General features: G+C 41.0%; 2 protein-coding genes across 18 annotated transcripts in view; one reads left to right on the top strand and one right to left on the bottom strand.

The window, feature by feature from the left end:
• EML5 (EMAP like 5) overlaps positions 1–12,160 on the top strand; it is a 90,552-nt gene extending 78,392 nt beyond the window's left edge. The window contains exons 34-42 of the mRNA XM_081127770.1: positions 976–1,133; positions 3,812–3,926; positions 4,992–5,180; positions 5,309–5,481; positions 6,587–6,749; positions 7,005–7,108; positions 7,858–8,011; positions 8,501–8,601; positions 8,893–12,160. Of these exons, the coding sequence (XP_080983896.1) occupies positions 976–1,133; positions 3,812–3,926; positions 4,992–5,180; positions 5,309–5,481; positions 6,587–6,749; positions 7,005–7,108; positions 7,858–8,011; positions 8,501–8,601; positions 8,893–8,929 (1,194 nt within the window). The 3' untranslated portion in view covers positions 8,930–12,160. The remainder of the gene's footprint in view (positions 1–975; positions 1,134–3,811; positions 3,927–4,991; positions 5,181–5,308; positions 5,482–6,586; positions 6,750–7,004; positions 7,109–7,857; positions 8,012–8,500; positions 8,602–8,892) is intronic.
• Positions 12,161–12,576: 416 nt separating this feature from the next.
• ZC3H14 (zinc finger CCCH-type containing 14) overlaps positions 12,577–26,145 on the bottom strand; it is a 36,684-nt gene continuing 23,115 nt past the window's right edge. For 3 of the 17 annotated variants that reach the window (XM_081127735.1, XM_081127726.1, XM_081127727.1), the window contains 6 exons: positions 25,698–25,772; positions 15,616–15,736; positions 14,598–14,734; positions 14,264–14,355; positions 13,350–13,456; positions 12,577–12,853 (listed from right to left, as the gene is read on the bottom strand). In XM_081127735.1, coding sequence (XP_080983861.1) covers positions 12,847–12,853; positions 13,350–13,456; positions 14,264–14,355; positions 14,598–14,734; positions 15,616–15,736; positions 25,698–25,772 — 539 coding nt within the window. In that variant the 3' untranslated portion in view covers positions 12,577–12,846. Of the gene's footprint in view, positions 12,854–13,349; positions 13,457–14,263; positions 14,356–14,597; positions 14,735–15,615; positions 15,737–18,878; positions 19,112–19,837; positions 19,998–25,697; positions 25,773–26,145 lie in introns of all 17 variants that reach the window. The other 14 variants (XM_081127720.1, XM_081127721.1, XM_081127729.1 and 11 more) reach the window with 8 other exon arrangements.

Here is a 26,145-nt window from a genome sequence, read left to right as displayed (position 1 = left end):
CACTTGAAGCATTTACATTCTAATCATAGATGAGGCATAAATTGATGCTCCTAGATGACAAATGTAACTGTTATTCAAATATGGGCTGCGGAGAATAAGTATAAATGCTGAGGAATTCACAGTAACATTCAGTTGTTGTTGGAAATTAAACATACAAACTAGTATTTTCGGGAAGATTAAAGAAAAATCTCAGTTTGTTTCTGTTATCATTCAGAGTCTTATTTTCCATTGGTTTTTTCCCATATTGTTTTGGGTGAAAGATCTTACACAAGTTGCTCTAAAAGTGAAGCTAAAATGGGATAAAACTAGCACATGATGCAGGATTTTATTTCTCCAGTTTCCACAGTTCTCAGAGTGACCTAAAGCACTTGGGTACCTTATCAAGTTTATCTTTTTCGATTGATTGTAGAAATGCATTAACTTTTGCTATCTTGATTTTAAGAAGTGGCAGGTGTTAATTTTTCATTTCTAACTTCATGAGTAGTGAAACTGGAAAAACTACAACTTTGCTGTAGGTAACAGTTTTTCTTTCTGTGACAAAATAGCAAACCTGATAAAAAGTTATTTTCACTTCCTATTTTTTTTCTTTTTTCACTCAGTTACTTGTGACCTTTATTTCTTGGGCAGCTACAAGGAAGCATTCCAAAGGGACTATAGGAACTAGAATTATAGTATTTTATAATTGAAAGAGACCTTAGAGACTGTATTCCCTTTTTGCACATGAAAAAACTGATACCCACAGAGGTTAAAAGTCCTGTCCTAGGTTATTACAGCTGATAAGCAGCAGAACTGGAAAAGGAAAAGCCCTGACAAAGCCAAGCCTCAGGTCAGGCTTTCAGGCTGTTGCTCCTACTGCTCCTCCCACCAGGCCACGCTTGCTGTGGCCAGGGAGGCAGGTTCACGTGTACATAGAGAATTGCATGTCGGAACTCCACTTGAACTTTTGATAAGTGTATCTTCCCCACTCCTTTTCAGAATAACTTGACGTTTACAGGTACCATCAGTGGAGATGTCTGCGTATGGAAAGATCACACACTGTGTAGGATCGTGGCCAGAGCTCACAACGGGCCTGTGTTTTCCATGTACACCACCCTGCGAGACGGGCTTATTGTGACTGGTGGCAAAGAAAGGCCGTGAGTCCCTTTTCTTTTCACAGCCTCCCTGACTGCTGATGCATTGTGATCTGCCCAAGGTCTGCAGCTAGTTATTCTCGTTATTTCTAGGCTATATGGATTACCTTCTGACCTTCCTCGCACATGTGTCTTTTATTGCCTTTTATGTACCTTCTTGTTGATTCTTATTTCTGATTTGATTTTATTTATTTTAAAGAATAGTTTATTGATTTCTTTTTAGAGAGGAGGGGAGAGAGAGAGAAACACTGGTGAGAGAGTGAAACATGGGTCCATTTCCTACATGCCCCCAAATGGAGATCAAGCCTGAAACCTGGGCATGTGCCTGGACTGGGAATCAAACCGGCAGCCTTTCACACCAACCAGGGCCTTATTTCTGATTTTAAATGGCTTCTTTTTTTTTTTTTTTTTTTGCATTGTTAGATAAACTCCAACAACTTGGGGTGATAATTTTTCTGAGGTATAGATAGGTGATTATCCTGCAAGTTAAGAATTGATTTTCTTGGCTCTGGCTGGGTAGCTGTTGGTTAGAGCATTGACCCAATGCACCAAGGTTACAGGTTTGATCTCTGGTCAGGGCACATACACAAATCAACCAATGATGTATAAATAAGCGGAACAAATCACTCTCTCCCCCTCCGTCCAGTCCTCTCTCTCTAAAAATCAATAAAATATGATTTTTAAAGTTTTTTTTTGGTTAATCTTCACCCAAGGATATTTTTTCCATTGATTTTTAGAAAGAGTGTTGGGGGGACATTGATGAGAGATGCATATCAATTGGTTGCCCTCCCGCACAAGCCCCTCCTGGGGCGGGGAATCAAACCTGCAACCCAGGGACATGCCCTTGACCAGAAATCAAACCTGGGGCCCTTTGGTGTGCGGGCTGACACTAACCACGGTCCACACCGGCCAGGCCAAAGAATGACTTTTCTTTATATTGATAAGCCTGTAAGTATTTGCTGAGTAATAGGTGACTCACAGGGGAGTCTTCACCACGGAGCCCAGGATACACCTTGACTGCTTGCTTTTTGCTGAGACCGGATGCTGAAGGGTGGCCTGCATGTTGCTGCATTAGAAGAGGAGAGGGTGCTTTAGAAATACCTGTGCCCTGTTTGCTTTTTTTTTTTTTTAGTATGTTTTTAATTGATTTTTAGAGACGAAGAGAGGAATAGAAAGTTTAGGAACATCCATGAGAGCCCTAGCCGGCTTGGCTCAGTGGTTGGCGTGTCAGCCCGAGGACGGAAGGGTCCCAGGTTTGATTCTGGCCAACCAAGGGCACCCACCTCAGTTGCAGGCCGGATTCCCGCCCTGGTCAGGGCACGAGTGGGAGGCAACCGATTCATTGTCTCTCTCCCCCCTTCCACTCTCTTTGAAAAGCAATGGAAAAAATATCCTCAGGTGAGGATTAAAAAAAAATAAAAAGAAACATAAATGAGAAACATCGATCTGCCTCCTGCGTGCCCCCTGCTAGGGATCGAGCCTGCAACCCAGGCATGTGCCCTGATCGGGAATCAAACTGGTGACCTCTTGGTTCCTGGGTCGACACAACCACTGAGCAAACCAGCTGCGCTGCTTCCTTTGCTTTTGCTTGAGACAAACTTGTTAGATAAAATTGTTTAATAAAAGACCTCAAAATTTAAGTCTGAAGAGAGGCCTTTTCCTGAGTGATTTTCAAATCTTCCAGTGAAAACCAGATACTTATCATAGATTCCTACCAACATATTCATATGCAAGTTAAAGTGTAACATATAATGTGACCAAGAAGTAAGTATATTTCAGTACAGGACTGAAAGAACCCACATATGTCAGTTAAATACAAACACAGCCGCTCTTGGCCTTCTCATAATGGAAGACAGTATGTCTTGTGGCACAAGAGCGTGTTTTCCCCAAGACAAGCAGTTCGTCTAGCAGAAAGGAAGCAGTACACATTCCAGTCTTCCAGGAGAAACGCCGTAAATGAGCTCTATTCTGTCTTTTATCTGTTACTCTGACACTCGTTTCTCAGTCATCTAGTCTTGCACACCCCTACTCATTAGTAGCCTATAAACTGTTCCAGTGGGTTTTTTTTAAATCTTAGGAATGGTTTTATAACTAAGGTGATAGGATGGCCTTGTTCAAATGCCAAAGCTAACATGGAACATTTCACTAATGCCTGTAAATCAAAGCAGATGAAAATGCAATTTCCTGAATATTTTATACATACATACATACATATATATATATACTTATTAGATAAAAGATATATTTTTTTCAGGCTTTGTTTTCAGTAGGATATTCAAATAATAATGGTAGGAAAAAAACGTGCTTCTCTTTTGGCCCTTAAACTATATCCCGAAGCATGGCCACTGGGATCCTTTCCTCTAGCCTTACATTCCCATTGTCCCCTTAACATTAAAAATCCTTTTGTACATTTCCTTAATCAAGAGGTATTATGAAAGGATACATGTTTGGGGGCGCTAGATAAAATTATGCTGTCAGAAAAATGAATTTTCATAAAATTTGCTTAACCTGAATGTTTGACAGAGATAAGTGTATCTTAAAATTGCCATAAAAAGTTTAGAATATATGAAGTAAATTATAAATATCAGGATCTTCTTTAGTATCTTGCTTATAATTATTTGTTTAAATAAACATTATTTGTAATAGCCAATAATAATTGTTTTGGGGTTGGGTGTTTTCAGGTCCAAAGAAGGAGGAGCAGTCAAACTGTGGGACCAGGAGCTGAGGCGATGCCGCGCCTTCCGGCTCGAGACAGGACAGGCCACGGACTGCGTCCGTTCCGTGTGCAGAGGCAAAGTAAGCTGCTCCTTGAGCCATTTAGTGCAGCAGGAAACGGAAGGTTTCTTCCTGTGACTCTTCCCCTGCATATCAGTTTTATTCTACCTTTTCCCTGCTGCTTCCTTTGCAGCTCTGCCTTTGGCAGCCTCGTGTCTGCACCGGGGCAGGGTGTGGGGTGGGAGCTGCTGGGCTCAGCGCTGCATTTAACCCTCCATATTTTCTTGAGTCTGCTAATTCAGCCACGGTAGACAGAACTGAATTTCCTTCCCAGTTGACTAATTTTGACTAGTGCAGTTATCTCATTTTCTTAAAAACATACATTTCTATAAAAATTTTTGATCACACGTACTTGCAGAGTTATCTATAAATCATTTACACATATTGTCAGTCTGTATATTAAATATTAGTTAAGCTTACATTTATACTTATTTTTAATTAAAATCAATACTTTTCTCCTTATATCTCAGTGTATTTACACCTCTTTGGAGATCTTCAGACTAAACTACCATTAGAGTCAACACCTGATGATTGGAGAAGCCATATGTAATATCATAGAGAAAGTTTACATTTTTCAGCATGGACTCTGACCAGCAACCCAGCCCGGTGCTCTTGCAAATGTGCCTCTAGTCATAGGAAGCTCATGTGCTAGATTAGTGCAAAGCACAAAGTTCTCTGAGTAGGTTATTTTAGTTCTGGACCCAATTCTAACAGGGTGAGGTGGGGGGAGCCCGCATAACCCCAAGCAATACTCTGACACCAACAGGGTGTCTGAACATCCCTTAGCCATTGGTAACTGATTTAACTCCCAGCCACTCTGCCCTCCTGAGCTGGGTGGTGAGATGCAACTGAAAGTTTCAACCCTCTAGTCACATGGTTGGGTCTCCTGGCAAATGGCACCTCATTAATATACCAAGAGACACTTTAAGGCTCTCATCACTTAGTAAATTCCAAGGGTTTTAGGAGCTTAGTGCCAGAAGTGGGACAAAGACCAAATATTCATTTATTACATATCACAACATCACATAGATCAGTAGGGTCATTCATAGTATTACATTAAATATACTGGCCCTACTTGTGTTTCAGGGCAAGATACTCGTTGGGACAAGGAACGCTGAAATAATTGAAGTTGGAGAGAAAAGCGCAGCCTGTAACGTCTTAGTTAATGGTCACGCAGATGGGCCCATATGGGGACTAGCGACACATCCTTCCAGGGACTTCTTCCTCTCTGCTGCCGAAGATGGGACAGTGAGACTCTGGGATATTGCTGATAAAGTAGGTACAGTTTTTTTTAAAAAGTGTAATTTCTCAGAATTGTGGTGAGAGTTTTGGGAAGAAATTGGTTTACTTTGTAAGTACTCCACTGAGTGTAGTTCTCTTTCCCTCTTTCGGTTCTTATGCAGAAGATGTCAAACAAAGTGAATCTGGGACATGCTGCTCACACTGTGTGTTACAGCCCTGAAGGGGACATGGTGGCTATTGGAATGACAAATGGAGAATTTATTATTTTACTGGTGAGCTCTCTAAAAATATGGGGGAAGAAGAGAGACCGACGATGTGCGATCCACGATCTCAGGTTAGTCAACGAGTAGGGTAGTATTTCCAGTGTCCTCTTGAACGACCCAGTCTGCATTAGGAAAAAGGCCCTTAGTGCCCACAGCGTTTTATCACATCGTAAATTGTATGCTGAAACATGGCTGTTTGTGTAGTTACTTCTTGCTAAATTGTGAGTCCACTGGGCACCAGTACTCAGCAAATGTCTGACGACTGAGTATCACACTGGGCATGGCAGTTCCTCCTGCCGAGTTATCTTTCCCTGCCCTTCAAAAGTAGTCAGCCTGGAAAACAGGTTATAACCCCCAACATCTCTTACTTCTCTTAATCTCACTTGAACATATAGTTCACTCATTTAATACTTACTAAACATCTGCTGTTCCCCAGAATGTGAATTTCAACTTTTCTTGAACCTTCATTTTAACAGTGGCTACACTACCATTTACTGAGCACTTCTATGTGACCCAGATAGAAAATAATCCGGGTGTGTCAAAATTTCCCACTCATTTCACCAATAAAACCCTTTTATAAACAAAACTTGCCTCACAACTTCAGTGCATGAAACAGTAATGGTGGCTTCCCTCAGCTCCCCCATGTCCCTGAGGTACCTACGCCAGCAAGACTCATAGTTTTCACAGGATTGATTGTGGAATACTGCTTCCCATGATCACTAGCCAAACAGTACTTTGTCTTTTAAAATAGCTTCATCCATGCCTCAAGTGATGCCCCTTCATCTAATAACCTGCGTGAGTTAAGCGGGTCTGTGTTCTTCACTGTTAAAACATGAGGTTTCCAAATGAAAGAATCCCAGCTACCTCACTGAATTAGTAACTTGGTAATTAAGTAATTGTTAGTGGTTTTTAAAAAACTGGTTTTAAAGAAATTAGGAGATGAAAGTTCAGAAACAATTTAAAATTGAAGTGAACTATAAAGCCTTTTGTTTCACATAACACAAGTATAACCTCAGTATACACAATCTGTTGTTTCTACTAGGTAAATCTGTTTGAGGCCATTTCACACATACTTATTTCTTAGAGCTAGAAAGAAAAAAGCCACAGGTCTTAAGTAATTGCTTATACTACTTCATGTCACCTAATGCATCTTTTACATATTTTGTTACATTTCAGATTTAGTCCAGATTCCCGGTTTCTGGCAGTGGGTTCTAGTGAGAACTCAGTGGATTTTTATGACCTATCATTGGGCCCTACCCTTAACAGAATCAGCTACTGCAAAGACATTCCCAGCTTCGTCATTCAAATGGACTTCTCTGCAGACAGCAGACACCTCCAGGTGCAGTACCAGTGCTAGATGCCCAGGTTACATTCCATCTACACTTCGTATGTGAATGCCTTGCAGCTCCCGGGTTCCAGGGCGTCCAGATTCTTGCATTTACTGCCCACTCTCCACACTGTTCTATCCTGTTCTTCAGCCCTTTCTTCCGCTCTTTTTGTACAGGAATTTGTAGTCATCTTTTACGTTCTTTTTGCTAGTATACTATAAACTGGACTTTGCCTCACATAATGGAATTCTTGTCCCTGATGAAAGGTCTCCACTGGTTGCTATAAACGGCATGTCTACGAAGTGCCTTCAGGAAGACATCTTACGGATCAGGCTGCCATTGACAGAATTACTTGGGCTACGTGGACCAGGTAAACATCCATATACGCAGAGGGGAAGAACAGACGGGCGGCCAGTTAGGAATGCCCTATTTCTGAATGCTCAGTCACGCCCCTGGGGAACAGTAATGGAGTTCCAAGTTTTTGTTACCATATCTTCACTTCTTCCTAAGGGGAGAATGCACGCTCACCCTGGGACTGCTTTTTGTTGCCTTATTTCCAGGCTTTATCAGTTTCCGCCATCAGTTCTTTTAAAGAAAGGAAACCATTATGCCTTTAAAGATGCCCTATATTTCCTTTAACATAATAGGTTTAATAAGACAATAAAAATATGTATTGGATACTGTAAGCATTCCTTTAAGATAAATAACACAATTGCCTATCTTGTGGCTGTCAGAAGCAAAATCTTATAAATTTGTTCACATTTGCTGGCTGTATAACAGGTAACCATGAGTATCCATCTTCTTAGTCAACATAAATGAAAACTGCAATCAAATTCCTATAGAATATGCATCATTTTTTATTTTATAAAACCAGCTTTCATATGGTATTAATTTAACTAGCATTATTTAATGTAAAACTCTTAAAAACTATAAAATTTTCTTGAAGAGGGTAACATCCCAGGTGAAACTCAGGACTCCAGATAAACTTACGTTATCACAATTTGCTTCCTGTGTTTTAAAAAACACAATTAGGTACTTAGAGGTTAATTACCAAGAAACTCTTTCTCAGTGTGGTAAACCTGTTCGCTATGGTGGATTTTTGTCATCTCTTCCCTCCAGCATTCTAGGAAGTGAAGTTATGGGAATCTGGTCCAGACATGCTGAGAGAGCTGACGTCACCTGTGCCTGCGTGTCTCACTCAGGAATCAGCCTTGTGACTGGAGATGACTTTGGCATGGTTAAGTTATTCGACTTCCCATGTCCTGAAAAATTTGTAAGTCTTTGGTTTAGCATTTTATATAATTATACTCCCAGTTTAGATGTTTGATCATTAGTACTTTTCCCCACCTAATGGCTAAAATGTGTTCTTGTCTCCTGCTTTGGAGATATTTTGTGTTCCTAAAATTTCCCCCAAACTTCCTAAAACCCCTTACTCTGAAATTATGCCCCAATGTCCTGAAGTAACACTATCTTTGCAAGCTATTCTAATAAAAAGCTGAGTAGCTTTTAATCAAACCTTTAACCTATTACCGAGTTTCAAATGCTTCCCTTTAGAGGAAAATTTTCAGACCTCTGACTGCCCAGTCAGATGTTTTGTGTTAAGAGCAGATCCTAATCTGAAAAGCACTTAATCCCTGGCTGTGGTCCTAACTGCTTCCTTTCTCCACAGCCCTGGTGATGGGAAATCACGTGTGGTTTCTTACAGCAACCTTTGACTTTTGTGTGCATCACACACCTCGAGCTTTGTTTTTTTTTTCTTCAGGCGAAGCACAAAAGGTTCTTGGGTCATTCACCCCATGTGACAAATATTCGATTTACCAGTGGTGATCGGCATGTGATTAGCGCTGGAGGCGATGATTGCAGGTTGGTAACTTGCTTGCCCAAGGAGAGCAGACTGTCTCTGCTGGTTATTAAGAGATTTAATATCACGTCTACAGCTTCAGTTTGTGGACTCTGTTAACTGTCAGCATCACAGAGTAGCAAAAGCAGATGGCTCCTTTGGAGTCCCATACTATGTATAATACAGAGTGAAAGGGGTTAACGAGGAAAAATTTTATTATACACGTGTGGTTTGAAAGCTCAACTGAAAAACTTAAACTGTTCTGGAAATCTAGAAACATAACGAACTCACTGCTGTGTCCCCTCTGGTTGCAGTGTGTTTGTCTGGAAGTGTGTACACATGCCTCACTGAAAGATGGATGCTGAGGAGACTGGATTAACAGCCTTGAGAAGCCAGAGCTACAGAGGAGGGAGAAGTGGTGCTAATTTCAGATTGTAACGGGGACATATGGCCAGAGTCATCAGATAGAAGATGGATAAGCTCAAAGCATGTATTGTATGCACCGGGTAACTGTCCATAGTCCATACACTGCCAGATAATTACTTCTCAAGGAGGGACTAGGTAAATACTTCATAGTGAGAGCCAACCCCTTTGGGGAGCGTGCAGATTTGGCAGACCTGCTGGCGGGGCTTAGGGCACAGCGCGCCTCAGAAAACAAACCAAAAGTTTAAAAACCCAAGTTAGATCATTTTCATCATCTTTTTAGCAAAACTCCTTTTAGAATTTTCACTTTATTTTCAAGGTTCATGGTTTAATGAAGTATGTCCATGTTTCCGCAAGGAAAGGAAGCACACCATCACCCTAAAGGATGTTTTTAAAAAGCAAACCTCATTTTCCCAGAGTCACACACAAGCCTCACCCAAGGACATGCTGCTTCTTCAGCACCAATAAAAGCCCTTTTTATAAAGGACCGTTTCCTGCTGGCATTTAGTTCAGGGACAAATCCAAAGTTAGTAGCATAAGACAGCTACGTTTTCATTTTTTGAGTTGTCAATCTTTATGTTCAGATCTCTGTATTTGAAAAGTTAAAATGATTACAGCCTCATTAATGAAAAAGTAGTACGATGAACAATCATTTCCAATTGTGTACAGTTCCGCAAGGTTTTAGAAGCAATAGTATGCAACTGCGGGAGAGGACTGATATTTAAAGATGTAGTCTAATAAACATTTATCATGTAATCTAGAGTTCAATTCACATTTACAAAGGTATACAATTTAGCTAATTCTTGAAATAAAATTTTTATGCCTTTTTTAAAATTATAAAATCTGTTTAGATGTATGCCACCCATAGCCAACTTCCAAAAGGAATGACTCCAAGTTCACTTGTAAAACTTGTCTCTTCCTGTTTGGTGGGTTGGGGCTGAACTCTTAGCTCTTTGTTCCTATTTACTTTAAACGCTGCCAAAGATTAGTACTTGCCATTCAGGAATTTGCTGTCTAGCCTCTCTGTAGTTTCCTGAAGATTGGAAATTATGTAGACTGATATTTTAAAATATATTTTTCTAAGTGTGAAGATTAAGATGCTCTATTGGTCCTATGAGTTTTTATTTTAATGTGTCATCTTTGTAGCATAATAGGCCCCCTCAGATTTCTGGAAATCTAAGTTTTCTATGTCCAACACCGTATAAATACTAATAACAGAAACGGCTGAATTGTATCACAGAAAGCTTAACCAGTGTTTGAGCCTGGTCAGTTTGAGAGCTTGGAATAGCTGTGTCTGAAGGACTGATTAAAGGTGTTTAAGCAGCTTGAAACATAACATCATATTCTTTGGTTATTTACATCAATATTGTCCTAAACAAAGGCGGCTTTTAGAATACACTAAACACTACACATCTATTTGTGTGTATTATAAAGGGCGGTCAGTAAGTTAGAGGAGGAAAAATCCCTGAACCACACTCTCCCTCCATTTTTGAGACTGTTGGCAGTCAAGTTTGCAGGCTTTTGGCTAAAGAGAAATTCCATTTCCATTACAGTGCAGGTAGAAAGACGACTCACCTTAAGCAAGGAAACTACATAGGATAAAACTGCTTCCATTGCATCTTTGGTCTTCCAGGTGGCCAACTCGATGAGCCTGCCTTAATCATTGTTGTCAGTTTCATGACTAAAGGTCCTGTTGAATTTAAGGAGTCATCCCACGAGCACCTGCTTTTTTGCATTTACCACCCATCAAACTAAGGGAAGGCGAATAGCCGTGATAGGCCATGGAGATGCTGCCCTGTTTATCTTTTTAACCCAGACAATTATGTGTGCGCGCAGTATCTGGCCACGCTCCTCAATTTGGAAACTGAGGCTTCTCCTGGCCCCTTCAGCCCCGTTTCTGTACATAAATGCATGCCAAAGCACTCTGCGCCCCGTGCCACCTGCTGCTTACCGTGAGCCACACCCATTCCCTTCCCTTTTTTGTGATCCTTTTTGAAGACGGTTCGCTTTAGACTGTTATCCAACAAATGTTTGAGTCAACCTTAGCATAAACCATAGCAACTAAAAGATAAATTCTAAAATGTGTTTCCAGGCAATGTCTATTAAATAGCAAGAAACAAACTCAATCTTAGCATGTTATTTCCTTGTAAAATGGCTGCACTAAGCCACGTAAGCCCTTGTTTCCCATTTATGTTCTTTATAGTGGAATTACCACACTGCAACAATGTACCATTTATAAATGGTGATACTAAAAGTCTGTTTAAGTTTCTGGAAATACAATTTAAAACAAATTTCTTCTGCAGAGATGTAAAGCATCTCAAGTATTAACAATGTAATGAACAAATGCCTTAAATTTCATGGAGCCCACTTTCTAGAAGTGGAATGGTCGCTTCACCCATCCCTCATGGCGTGACAGCTCTGTGCTCTCCTGTGCTTTGTCTCTCCTCTGATGTTTCAGGTCTTTACTGTGGAATCAGCACAGCAAAGTGCAGCTTACAAAAAATGGTTAATTCTTCTCCCAATGGAAAAGCAGTGGCCACAAAACAGACTGCTGGTTTCAGGCTCTTAAATGTGGACTTTGACACGTGGTTTCATTCTCTCTCGGGGGTGTGACTGAAGTCACTGAACATTTTTTACAGTTAAATTTAATCTGGTCCTCGGAATGTTTGAGTCTTTATTATCCCTTTTGCATTAATTTGCTTTTTTTCTAACCAACTTTTAGCTTTACTTTTTAAAAAACTGTACATCGAGTCTTTAAAATCAGTGATCCGTTTAATTCTAAAGTATTTGACACTTCTTGCCTTAACAATTTTAAAAACCACACACACAAAACTCAGTAGTCAAAAAGTTTAGTCCTACCTACTTTGCAATTTATCCATCTGATCTCTGTAATTATAGTCATTTAAAATAAACTATTGAAATATAATTTTTACATTTAAAAATTATCTTCAGTAACTATGTTTTCTGTGGAGTTATTTCTGAGAACGTTTTGCACAATGGGAGAATGTGTATGTATAGCTATAATCTTGTGAGTTTAAAGTCTGTTCTGATACTTATGTATATATACTTGTACAAAATTTTGTATAATTTTGTGATAATGTAGTTCCCCAAAATATTTATTTTAAAAGCGTGTTAACAGTAAATGAAAACATTTTAAGGAATTGTGGGGTTTTTTTGCGGTTGCCATTCCAGCTGTTTTCACCCAACATGTCCACCTCACTCATCCTTACCCAGAAGGCGAAGGACCAGCTATTTCGAACCATTTACCAAAGCAGCGCACAACCCGAGAAGCCAAACTAAATCACTTAAAATTAAAAAATAGGATGGACTCTTTTAAACCACCTCTGCATTGTTGGCCACTTGTTTTTAGTGGATTAAGAACGGGATAATCCCTGGAAAAAGTGAAAGTAGCAATCCAACTTCTGGAATAAGGAAACTCCTCTCACAACCTTTCTGTGTGTGCGTGCGCGCACACACGCACGCAGAGACGCACACAACAACATGCAGCCCCAAACTGGACGATCAGTGCTGACAGTATCGCCACGTTGTACATGCTGATACTTGAAACAGCAGTGTACAAACACACCAAGTGTTTTAATAGAATTCAGTTTTTCCTTAATCTGTCTTTCAGTCAAAACAAGGCAAACAACAGAAACACCCAATGTTAAAACCACTTAATAAACTTACAAACTTGAAAAATTAGATACTTCAGATAGGCGATAAACTTCATATTATGAAAGCAATATATTCCAAGTTTCAAGGATTTGACAAGTTCTACAGAATCTCTTTTATCAGTAGATGGAAACTTTCAAACTTCACGATCTTCTGCCAGGTAGGACTGGGTGTTACTCACTGAACAAACAAAACCAAAAAAAATTTTTAATTAACTGCTTTGCATCCCTATATACCACATACCTTAACTAAGAAGTTGAGTGTCTTCATACAATGAATAGTCTACAGATTATGATGCAAATATCAGATTTCAAAAGGTACATAAAAGATAACATGTAAATTTATAGGCCACACTAAAATGTTCTGAAACTTTTTTTTTCCTAATTACTAATGTCTAAGAAAACTGATGTGAGATTTGTAAGCAGTCTAACTCCTGAAGGTCTTAGTGTATGTTCAGAATAAGTTATAAAAGAAACCTGATCTGGAGATGATCCAGATAAATAAGCAAGTGCTGGACAAATCAAAACTGACTTATGCAATGTCTTAGTTGCCAAAGGACCCTTGTAAAATTAAACATCAGAAAAAAATCAAAGTGATAATGTGCTTATAAATGTAAAAAATGACATATCAGAAAAGCATGTGAAATGACATTAGGAAAACTAATTTCCACCTTTACCTGGTTTGAGGCCGAATCCACTTCAAGGCGTGCCGTGGAGGCACAGTGATGGTGGGATGGTAAAACGTGCAATCGGGTCGTGTACACTGAGTGTTAAACCTGCAGTGCTAAGAACAAAGAACAGTTTCAACATCGGCAAAGCTAATAGAAATAAAAACAGCAATGTGAGTAATAATGACGAACCCACCCTAACATTAATGGAGCAAGAGATAAGGTCTGTAACATTCATTTTAACACTGAAACCTTGAAAAATGAACACACACCCCCACGCCCAAAATCCTAGTCACACAGTAACGGCTACTCAAATTTCAAGAACCTCAGCACATAACCAACTACTTCTCATCCATGTGGTGACGGCCCCGCACACCCGGCCTCTCGCCCTTCCATCTTCCATCGAGCACCCTCAGCTATGCCCAACTGCCCGTGGGGGGAGCGAAGGCCTTTTGTTCGGTCTTCAGGCTACTATTTCAGAGAGGAGATCACTACTCTGAGCAACGGAACAGCTGAAGACAACATCAATCTTTAGCACACAGACAACTGAAGGCGCCACTACGAGTCTGGAGGGGCACGAGCAGTGCTCCTGGGTTTCGTCACCGCAGCTCTGGCACCGAGGTACAAAACCACCCGTGTGCTTCGGGGAGAAGAGCAGAAACTGACTAGCAAAGGCAAGGTTACCCCCGAGAGCTCAGGACAGGGACTTTCAATAGTTTCACACCACTGGGCCTAAGGAGACAAACGGGCTGAGTGACACTGAGAGCGAGCTTTAAAATCTGAAAAGACTGTCAAGATAACACTAACAAAAAATGGGCTAATAGAGGTGGTGGGGGAGATACTCAGTTTGCTAGTGACCTTCCGGTCTCACAGGTGAAAAGGTATCACACTAAATTCATTTCTGGGAAACTGAAAGTTCTTACTTTTGGATGATAGAAGGGACATTCCATTTTCTTACAAGCAGGGAAGTACCGGCACAGCTGACTACTAGAAGATGGTGTTGCTGTTATAACTGCTGACAAAAATAAGGGCAAATATTGATCAAAATTTTTGGCAAAATAATTTTTAATGCATTCTGATGTTTTTATGGGAACCATTTTAAAATTAAAATACAATGATGAGACAACATATACTCATTAGTTAAGATAAAATACTTAAGAATACTACAGTACGCATATACTTCCTCTTCGAAGACTAGTTACATTAACTGATTTGGTACTTTTTTTTACCCAAATGTAGTAGCACACAGTCACTAACCTGGTTTTGGAGGCAGTACTGGAATTCTTCTACTCAGATGAGTGAAGGGACAATCTGGCTTCGTACATTTTGCATCATATTTACAATTTGGATGGACAAACAAACATTTTTCAGCAAACTTACAATTGGGGAAAGCTCTATAAAACAAACAAAAAAGCATATTCACATTTAATCTTCTCAATGCATTAGTTTTTTTGTAGAGGGCCTCCTTATATTCCATCACTACTTGTTTTGAGAAACACAGAAGTAACAGGAGAAGGAAACTCCATTTTTAAATAAGGCCATATATCAAAATAGGACATAGCTCTCTATTCCAAAGCCTGAGGCAGTAACAGCTTTTCAACGCCAGCCAAGCCACATGAATGGTAAAAGGGTTTTTTTGTGATGAGAATCACACCACTTAATTATTAAAGTCTATGTTTATATTTTATGAAGTAAACTCTATAGTGAACACAACAGATATACGCAAGGCATTGTGCTACCAAAAAGAATACCTACCCCATGATCTCCCTATTTATACTCCATATTATTCTCACATCAAAACTTCCTAAAGTTAAAACATGGAGAGATTCCACCTATAGAAAAAAAAAAAATCTAAAAGCCATCTCTCAAAGTTCGTTCCACTGAACCAGGCAGCTGGTGAGGGAAAATTATAGTTAAGTCCAAAGCATTTTCTTATTACCCATTACGTTTTCCCAATGCCTTAAACATCTGTGCATGTGTGGACGAACACAATGCATACAAACAGGGACAGTTATATACTCACCTTAAGTGTACAGAATCCCGCAGAAAACCCAGAATTCCAGTAGATCATAGGTATGAGGCACAAAGAAGCCACCTTCCATCTCCCTACCCCTCAACAAACACACAGACAAGTAAGCTGTTCGGGGCAGGGCCATGGTAAGTGTCACAGCATTTAGTTACAAACCTCAAACTTGTCCATAAAAAAGCAAAAGCAAAATAAGCGATCAGATAATAGAAGTTAACCTGAAGACCAGAGTCGCTCTGCACTACTCACTTGCACGGTGAAACGGGATGGTGGTAAGCACATTCGTCCCCGTTTTTACAGGCAGGCCAGTACTTGCAGCGTTCCAAAAGTTTTTCTGGCTTCTGTGCCACACTCAATTCACTCATCTCAGCTACAATGGGAGAGGAATTAAAAGTATCCCATTAACTATGATCAGTTCAGTACATGGCACTTTTAATAAATTTCCCTCAAAACCCAGTTTTAAAATCTTATCTCCTACATCCATGGTCATATGAAATAAACTGAGTCCAAGTAATCTGATCAACAATGGCAGAATCCTATCAATGGTCCAGGAAAGTGAACAAGACAGTGATGCTGCAGCTAGGGCCAATGTTCTCACAAAAACTCCAATTCTCAGAACTACTTCCGAGCTGATTAAATACCAGAGAGGAAGAATGTCAAGTAGACAGCCAATGAAATGAAACGCAGACTGAAAACCCAAGCTGATAAAGAATGTGAACTAATTCTCATTCAGGCAAGATCCTAAGTGGTCCAAATACAAAGAGTTCCCACTCACTAAGGTATCGCAGTTTTCTAAGTCCAGGTGATACACACACTAATGTCTACAAATTAAGGAAAAGACTTTTACCTAAAATGGGACATTTACCTACAGTGGCCCAGCAGATCACCTGGCACAGTACACCTGGCTGGGTGTAAAATGACCAGTGGCAGACAGTCTCCACGTGGAAGACACAGAAGTGGGGAAGAGCAAACGAGACCAGTGCACACACCATCCTGGGCTCACTGCCACCCCACTCACCAGGTCCTGTCCAATTACCATGTCAATTACTGTGACTTTGGAAAGTGGGACCCATGTTGCCAGATTATCTCCTGATTAGGCAAGCCAAACACCTTTTTACATGACATCTACATTTTAAATGCTGGCAACTAATTCAAATTTAAGACAGAGTAAACCAAATAAAGTTTACTTGGTAGCCATCATGAACTGCCAACTCCTGGCCCAACACATCCCAGCCACCCCCCAATAGCATCATGGGTGTCACCTATTACTGTTCGCATTCATGTTTATGAAAACAGGCGCCATTTCAACTACATCCCTCAGGTCCTCTAACCCAAGGTCAGGCTGCTCACATTTGGCTCTGCAACTTACTAGTGGAGGGAGAAAGACACTGGGCAAGTGTTACTAACATCGCTGAACTTCATTTACACAGAGAAAATGATGTCTTCCTTAGTTTAATGATTAAACAGAAACAAGAATGTAAAATAGGTAACCAATTAAAACCTAACCATGCAGCAGCTAGTGTTCTGAGCACTTCTTGTTCCAGTGGCCCACCTTCAGTCTTCATTACAGGGTAACAAGGCACAAGCCCAGACCTGAGCCCAGCTGGGAAACCATCAGCGCTATCATGACTGTGCTTGACATATGACTTGCTATGCTACTTTAAAAAATCAGTAACTCATTATTTAGCTCCAGGATAAAAACTATCCTTAGTCTCAAAATCTGGTAGGGCCAGAGGATTTTCTCCAAATTTATATGGTTTCTGTGTCACCCCTGCAGAGAAGATGTGTCTTACCTTCCTCCCAAAGAACATTCTTCAGACTATGGTATCTACGCAACAACCGGGGCCAAATGCGAGAAGTGAACGCGATACCAAGAATGAAGCCTGGCTGGGAAGTGGAGTGGAGTGCCTACTCACTCACAAGCAACACTGAAGAAGTTAAATACAAGGAAACTATCTTTCTGATAGAAATGTTAAATCACATATGTAAAGGTCATGATTCTGGTTCTCCCCAACATTTACTTCATAAGCTATTAAAACTTTTCCTGTTTACGTTTTAGGAGGCAATTTCACCTTTTACTGCAAGCTATAACCTCTGTACTGCCACATAATGGCCAGTGGGGGTGGCTTCAAATGGCACTGCTGTTGGTAGCATTCTTGAAACACTGGACAAAAAGCCACCCAAAGCAATTACAAAGTTACAAACTCCCTACTCCGAGGGGCAGAGCAATACAGACCACAGCCTCTCGGTGACTGCTATTCAGGAGTGTCTCCGGCCTCGCTATGTCCTACTACAAAGCTCATCCTTGAGCAGCAGTGTAATATAGAGTCCCAGACCAAAGTGATGGGAAAGGAGGCTCACCGCTCATCACAGCTGTCTCCATAATGGCCACTGGTATATATGTCATCAGTGACATACATACCAAGGCCTAACACAGACATCTACATTTAATTAAACTAGACCCTAACGTACCAAAAAATTAAGCTACCAAATTGAAAACCAAAGTAGTAAAAACACCAGAATGTTATTTTTTTTAGACAAAATATACAAGGTCAAGAAATGTGCACTGCCTGCCTGACCTGCAGTTACCACCTTTGTTTCCATTTTAAACTTGCTATTTTCAACAGGGTCATTTTCAACTTCCTCCACCAATCAAACCTATCACTGCATTATTGCCTCATTCAATTCAAGATAATAATATCTCTTCACTTACTTATGTCTTCCCCCAAGGGTTATTGTATTTTTAACTACTAAAATGGCATTTAGTACATTTTTATACCTCTGCCAAGAAATTTTATTTTGGAAAAATTTCAAAATCTGATTTTCTTTGATACTGTTTGTTAAGATTCAGTAATTGTCTCCCCTGCCAATGTAGCTGTTTCTAGGAACGTGAGAAGGTCTGAGGAGCATGGTTCTTCTCTATCCTGAGTGAACATGACCAGTAGCTGCACCAGCCACTGGGATCCAGCAAGAAGCCATACTGAGAAAGGCTCATCTGCCTGAAAGCATGTCACTACCTGAATTGAGTTATCTGAATTCTAAATACTGTGTTTAAATATTAATTTAAACCTAAGGTCTTTTCTGTCCAAGAACTATTTTGATGGATAGGTGAAAAGCACCACTCAAGGGAATTTCACTGGAGAAATAGCATCAAAATTCAAACCCATTTTTCTATCAAATTACAAAGGAGACTATTGCTGGTACAAGGCGAAAGTAACAAGTATAGTTTCTTTTTTAGAAAAAGGTAAACAAACTGAAAATGATGGTTCATCTTTTACCATGTATAATGAGAGGTATTTTTTGGCTTTCGTGGCTTAATACGATTTCAACACTGGGATAACAGCCAACCTACAACAGGATAAACTGGTGGTTTTGTCTGAAAAAAGGCCACTACTGAAGAATAAATAAAAGCAAGGCCTCCAACCAGTCTTCATTCAAGGTAGAGAAATATGTCAAAGATTTCCTTCTCAACACCAGCACCCTGAGAGGGAAAGGCTGTGCTCTCAACACACCGTGTGAAAAGCTACCATTTGGGTCATCAAGCTGCCTGCTCATCAACTGCAACTGCTGTGGGTGGAGGAGACCTCTGAGTCCCTGGTTTGAGGCTGCAGTTTGGTTTACAGGTTTCATTCCTTCAAAGCACATGTCCTCCTCTTGATCTGACATGTATCCTGGGGGGCTGGGAACACCATCCAGCGTCACTATAAACTTGGGACTTGCAGGTTTATCTGGTTGTACAAGATCTCTGCCAGATAGATAGAAAACACCATAGAATTAGGGAAATGAACACATAAAGCTGAGCCTCCTAACGTGCTCTTCAGCAGAACTATCACTCCCTTACTTGCTCGGTGGTTTCTTCAGTAAAAAAAGACTTCCTAGGACTTGCGGGTACAGCATTAGTGGATTTCTACCACCACACAATGGCTGCGGCCCTTTGCTGTGAAATCACCACCAGTGCCTTCTGGGCTGTACTAAGGACAATCTCTCCTCAACCCTAACCCCCACCATCCATTTGATCCTCAGAGGGTCACATGAAAATAAACTGAAAAGTCAGCATCCATGCCCAGAACACAACAGCCAGCCGTCTACATTTACACTAATTTCATTATCTGTATGTTTGTTAGAACATTTAGTAATCACCCCACCCAACTGGCTCACTCTCTCTGGAGGGATTTCCTGATTTTGATCACATGGCCTTTAAAATCTCATTTCCTGGATGCACATAAAGAATCTTAGCTAAATCTTACGCTGACTTACTTGGTAGGATAATGGATTTCTCAACAAGAAAGATGAACTGGAATTTTTGAAAACTGATTTTGGCTTACTGTATACATGGCCTAACTACTGAATCAATAAAAGCACTCTACACTGAGGGATAGGATGGGGAGGAGGGAATTGGGAACTAACAGTTATCCTGCACTGCCTATCTAGTGAACACAAATTAGCTACACAAAAAAAAGAAACCATCTACCGTGTCTGCATAAGGTGTCCTGAAAGTACCCGAAGGGTATCTGCAGTCTTCATCCCCGATTCTTGGTTTGATGCCACTACTATTTCCTCAGACAGCTTTGGCTTCTTCAGAATAAATGATCTCGTGTCTGCATAGACCAGGGATTCCATGTCATAGTAATCTGAGCCAAAAAAATTGGCCACAAATGTTTACTTTTGAATATACCTTCATTCCCAACATCACACACGTGAGAAGAATGTCAATATTTTATATATTTGTAATAGTTTTCAAAGGAAAATCACAATGGCTCTACTCAAGGATAGAGCTGCAATTCTGTGCGAAACATCTTTTCAAAGCATTCTTTCCCTCTTCCGGCATATAACCAAGGATTCTAGACACTACTTGCCTACAGTGTAGAAAGATTCTTACATGAGACATCTAATGGGGCATTATTAACAATATAAACTTACTTTAAGTACATTTTCTAAAAACATGAATAAGCAGTACTAATGTTCTGTAGAATTATGATACAAAGACTGTTTAAAAAGCTTTCCAAAATGTTTTGTTCATTTTGCACAGTATCACTTAGAGAAATGAACACATCCTGATGCTAAGAATTCAACTATCATAATTTCCGCCTGGTTGTAAAGACTACTTTGAGAATTTTAAGATGAATAGGCATTTAAAAAAATATAGCAAAGAACACACTGACCTTCAGTGCAAATAAGCTCAACTCATCACCTGCAACAGGCTTCTTAGGCCCAATTACTTTATAAAATACACCAAGCCCCAGAGCCCACATGGAGATGGCTGACCTACCAATATGCAGTCAACTGACTCAAGTTAATGAGTTCCACTTCTCTTAAACTTAACAGGCAAACCACAGGGACCAAAATTCAGACTATTCGTTCATGTTCATTCACTGAAAAAACTGACCTCCTGAGAGCACTGTACTAGGTACACAAAGAAAAAACAGGGAAATAGAGGCATATACAATTTCAGAACAGTATGCCCGAGAGGTGACCTGAAAGGGGTATAAGCAGGCATTGGGAGAATACAGAACCTACTCCGGCTGGGGGGAGAGGCAGGCTTACAGAGGAGGAACGAGTGAAACGGGTATTAAGGAACAAGCTGGAATCCACTAGGAGGGAGAGTTGGAGAACAGAGCACTTCAGAGGAAACACATGGAGAAAGGCAGGGGCTTTCCTGAAGCAGAGGAATTGGAGGCAGCGGGAAATGTGGTGTGGCTGGGGGGCTGGCTGTGTGTGGCAGGCTGAGGCATAAAGGATCTTCTGTCGCCCGGCCGGGCGTGGCTCAGCGGTTGAGCGTCAACCTAGGATCCAGGCGATTGGGGTTCAATTCCCGATCAGGGCACACGCCCGGGTTGTGGGCTCGATACCCAATCGGGGGAGTGCAGGGGGCAGCTGATCAATGACTCTCTCATCATTGATTTTTCTCTCTCTCTCCCTCTCCTTTCCTCTATCTGAAATCAATAAAGGGATCTTCTGTCAATGAGTTTGGATCCTGGTCCAGAGATAAGTAACCAAGAAAAGTTTCTAAGTAGTGAGGTAACATGTTTAAACTGGTTTTCAGAAAAAGGGACAGTGATAAGATGGACTGGAATCCTAGACCTGTTATGAAGCTGTTGCCCAGGAGAGAAGGGGAGGCTTCCGAGTTAAAAGGTTCTCACCCCTTTTCCTAGTCTAAACACACTCCCATCAGCACTAGCACCACACAGCAGGTGGATTTTCAACTACCATCCCAAGGAGGAGGCATGCCTGTCATCCCTGCAAGTGCAGCAGAGACTGGCAAAAGCAGATGTATGAGTGAGAGCAGAAGGAAAAGGAACTTTGCGCAGAAATAGAGGATGGGAGAAAAAGCCGATTTAAAAGGGGGCAAAAACACAATGGCCAAGACATGGAAACCACCTTAGTGTCCTTCAATAGATGACTGGATAACGATGATGAGATATACACACTAGACTACTACTCAGCCATAAGAAAAGATAAAATACTGCCATTTGCAACATGAGTGGATCCTGAGTATCATGCTAAGGGACATAAGTCAGATGGAAAAAGTAACCACCATATGATTTCACAGGATATAATGCTGAAACCAAAAAACAAGCAAGCAAGACAGGCAAAACTCATAAACACAAACAGTACAGTGGTTACCAGAGGGAAAGGGGGCTGGGGGAGGCAGAAAAGGGGAAAGGGGGGATAAATGGTGATCGAAGGAGAGACCTGACTTAGGGTGGTGGGCACACAATGCAATATACAGGTAATGTACGATAGAACTATACACTGGAAACCTACTAAGGGTGGGGCAAAGGGAGGTTAACAGTTGTTCGTATGGAAAATACAATAAATAATAGTACAAGAATAAACTCTGTTTCACATACTCAACAGTAGACCTACTTTTGCTTCCATCCCGAATAACTTTATTAACCAATGCTGCCTCAATAAATGTAATAAAGTAAAAAATAAAAGGGGAAAAGACAAACCTCAATTTAGGTTTATTTAAAGTGTTGGGCTCTCACAAGTTTAGAAAGAAGTTGAAAATTCAGATTTGACCAATGGGGGTGGAGGGCAGGGAAATAAATGAGAAGCAGAGTCGAAACTGAAGGTGAAATAAGAATGTTTAATAAACTGTACACATTCAGCGCTGCCGTCTTCTCAGTGATCTGCACGTCACAGAGACCACAGATGATTTCGAGGCCTCACGCCGGCAAAGGCAGAGTCCGGAAATTAGGCCGAGGGCGGCTGTGTTCCTTCTCACCGCCCCTCGCTTTTCTGAGGCAAAGCAGCTCTACTATTTGCATCTTGGGAGAATACAGGATGAAAACAATGCTGAGGGCAGGGCACATTCTAAGGGGCAGTAGAGGAGGAAAGGAGTTGATAAAAGAGAATAAAAAGAAATGACAAGAACAGATAGTAAAGTCCTAGGAACCAATGGATCAGAGATAGAAGAGAACAGAATTCACATGTCACAAACTAGTTTAGAAAAGTGTACACTGAAAAAGGAGCTCCGCAGCCACACAGCCACCCGCCACTCGTGCAGGATTAACGTGAGCAGCACAGGTGGAGTAAAACCAGACAGATGGAAGAGCGGCATCTGGGTAATGAACATAGGCTGACCCCAGGCATACTGTTTCCTCCTGAAACCCCACTAAAATATCAATAAAGGGTTAATTTAAAAATAAAAAAACTCACAAAGATGATGATAGTGAAAGGAGATACAACTACATTTTGGAGTGAAAGGCTCATTAGATCTTCAAAAGCTGAGTCTGGCCCAGTGGATGTGGCTCAGTGGTTGAGCATCAACCCAGAAACCAAGAGGTCACCAGTTTGATTCCTGGTCAGAGCACATGCTTGCAGTTTTAGGCTCAATTCCCAGTAGGTAGCGTGCAGGAGGCAGCTGATCAATGATGTTTTCCTCTCTCATCAATGTTTCTCTCTCTCTATCCCTCTCCCTTCCTCTCTCTCTCTGAAAATCAATAAAGACATAAGAAAAAAAAAAAAAGCTGAGTCTGAAGCCGATAATGAAGCCATCCAGCATGGATCCCAAGACTCTCCAATGGCTGAGAAATAGGCTTCATGAGACCTTGGGCCTTCCGGGGGGAGGACAGGGCAAAACAGACTTGTATTCTAGTGTCTATTTCAAACGCAGTTAGTTCTTCCTAAATTTTCTTTGGTTTCTAATCCTTATGGCACCTATTCCCCTACCTCTATGCTGAAGATACCTGAAATAATTGGAAATCCACTTTCTCACTGATCACCGTGGGAGACGCCTATGGATGAAGCACCATAGTCTCTGACAGAAAGGTCCTACAACATGAACTAAATGCATACTATTAAAATGGTTAAAAGCAGTTAGAATTCCTGATAACCTCTGACCATTTTCTCACTTGTAGAAAGTAAAGCTTTAGCTTCATGAAAGCTAAAAACTGAGGGTCTCTGTACCAACGGATGCCAGCCACGTTGAAGAAAGCACCACTTTGAAACCAGGGAGGGGGCCGTTAAAGTAAACGTTACGTAATTAATACTTGAGGTGCCTTCCCTAGTCCCCTTTACCACTTAAGCTCCCAGGCAATCTGTTATTTAAAGGTCTTTCTTTGGAGAAGCTGCCTAGCCTAACAGGAAAGGTCTAAAGCCCCTGACATCAGGGTGCCCCAAACTAGATAGCAAGACAAATCACTCTCCACTGCAGTTCAAACGTGAGGTCCAAAGCCCCACCCCAGCTAATGAACCCAGAACGCAAACAGCTTTTTAAGTGCCTCACTCTTAAACATAAGACAACCAAGGGTCTGTAGACATCTGAGGAAAACCTTTCACAAGATAGTGATCAAAACAAACAACTTGGAGAAAATAAGACCAAAAAAAGACTAAAAATACCTTTAACATCCTCAGAGAAATAAGAGGAAGTATTGCATACATGAAACAAAACCAGTATGTTAAAAAAACAAAAGGGGTGGGGGAGATACAAAAATTATAGGGCCCTGACTGGTGCAGCTCAGTTGGTTGGAGCATCGTCCCATTCACTGGAAGGTCACAGGGTCAATTCCCAGTCAGGGCACATATGTAGGTTTGGTTCCATCCCTGGCCGGGGTTTGTATGGGAGGCAACCCATCAGTGTCTCTCTCACATCAATGTTTCTCTCTCTCTTTCCCTCCCCCCCTTCCTCCCTCTTTAAAATCAATTTTTTAAAAATTATAGAAGGTAAGCAAAGGATACAGTCATTCATAAGCCTCCTAGAACTACCTGATGATTTTTATCCTGATGGGCACCATGGATAAAAATAAAAACTAAAGGAAAGAAAAAGAATGTGTGAGGGTCAATTAAACGGATACAACACACACAGACTTTAACTGCCAAACATTTGAAAGAAAATGCCCTTATGTAGAAAAAGCAGGATGGAATGTTGGGAGATGAGAGGGCAAAATCAAGAATGGAGAATTTCTAAACCCTTTCGTAGGTAGAAGGGAGAAGCCAGATGATTGGCAGAGACTAAAGCTGCGTAAATGTGGCAATAAGACTGCTCATCACCTGGGCAGGAGCTGGCATCTGGATGGAAGGTAACCCTGAGAAGACAAGCACATCTTTCTGAGACAAAAGGCCATGGAAGGGTGGGAATACAGGTGGTAACTGTGGAGACCTGACCACGGGGAAGAAAATTCAGTTAGAAGCCAAGAAGCAGGGGTCAAGGGACAAACCTTCCAAAGAAAGGCAGGCTTGGAGGCAACAGAAGGAAGTGGAGAAAATAAGGCTTCTGAATTTAAGACTGCAGGTGTCCAATGGCTCCCATCATTTATTCAGCAGACATTTATTAGGGATTACGCATGCATCTGGCAAGGGCACTGGGAACAGAGATAAATAAGGCACTAGCTCCAGTCCTGGTGTGTGTATCTGTGTGTGTTGGGTGGGAGAGAAACAACTAAGTTCCAGTAGCTCTAAGAACCACAAGTCCAAGGTGTGTCCCTGGCAATGAGATTCTAAAGTGAAGTAAAACTGAGGACCAGGTTCAACAGACCAGGGAAACTACGGCACCTCAGGGAAATGGCAAAAGCTGGGCAGAGAGGAGAGTCAGAGTAGGGACTCAAGTCATTCCCAGAGCAGGGTAGTGAGCAGCCAATAAATCCCAGAGTCCCAGGTGAAATGGCAACAATGGAAGAAAGTTTTTGAATGAGGTGAAAATACAAACACCACATAACACAAAGAAAATGCAGATCTTGTCTCCTGCCACTAAAATATTTTCACAGATCTAAATATAGCATCTTAGGGCAGGATCTAAGAGATACAAGGAACATTAAATGAAGTGTAAGGAATGGAAATAGCAACTGAAAAATGCCTGATTACACTAAAAATTTCAGATGATCACCCACCTGGACTGATCTGCAGAGTTTCTGCCATGACTGGATCAATCTGTAGCCGGGACAACAACTGCCTCTGCTGAGTTCCTAGAACATAAATTTTAAAACTTAACTAAGGTTAAAATACAATACTAGGGTGTGTATGTCCCAGAAATGAAGTCCCAAATAATCTTTCTGGGTTCTTAAAAATAAAAGTTTAAATAATACAATTTAATAATATTTGTAGGCCAAAGGTCTGTAAGACAAAAACCTATACTCGGGGTTAAACCCAAAACAGCAACGTACAATATTCCTGGTTCTCCCTCTGGAGGCTGGTTTTCCTGGATTCGAGATAAAGGTGAAGGGGTGGAAAAGCCTAGGGGAGGTGCTGCATGGACCCACAGCTTGCACCTTGGGAGACAGACGACTGCCAACTGCAAGATCAACATAAGCAGCATCTCCATCACCTGGGCTCTCACCA

Source organism: Miniopterus schreibersii (assembly GCF_964146895.1).
Source record: "Miniopterus schreibersii genome assembly, chromosome: 1".
NCBI classification, from domain to species: domain Eukaryota; kingdom Metazoa; phylum Chordata; class Mammalia; order Chiroptera; family Miniopteridae; genus Miniopterus; species Miniopterus schreibersii.
This window is presented reverse-complemented; position numbering and strand designations above follow the sequence as displayed.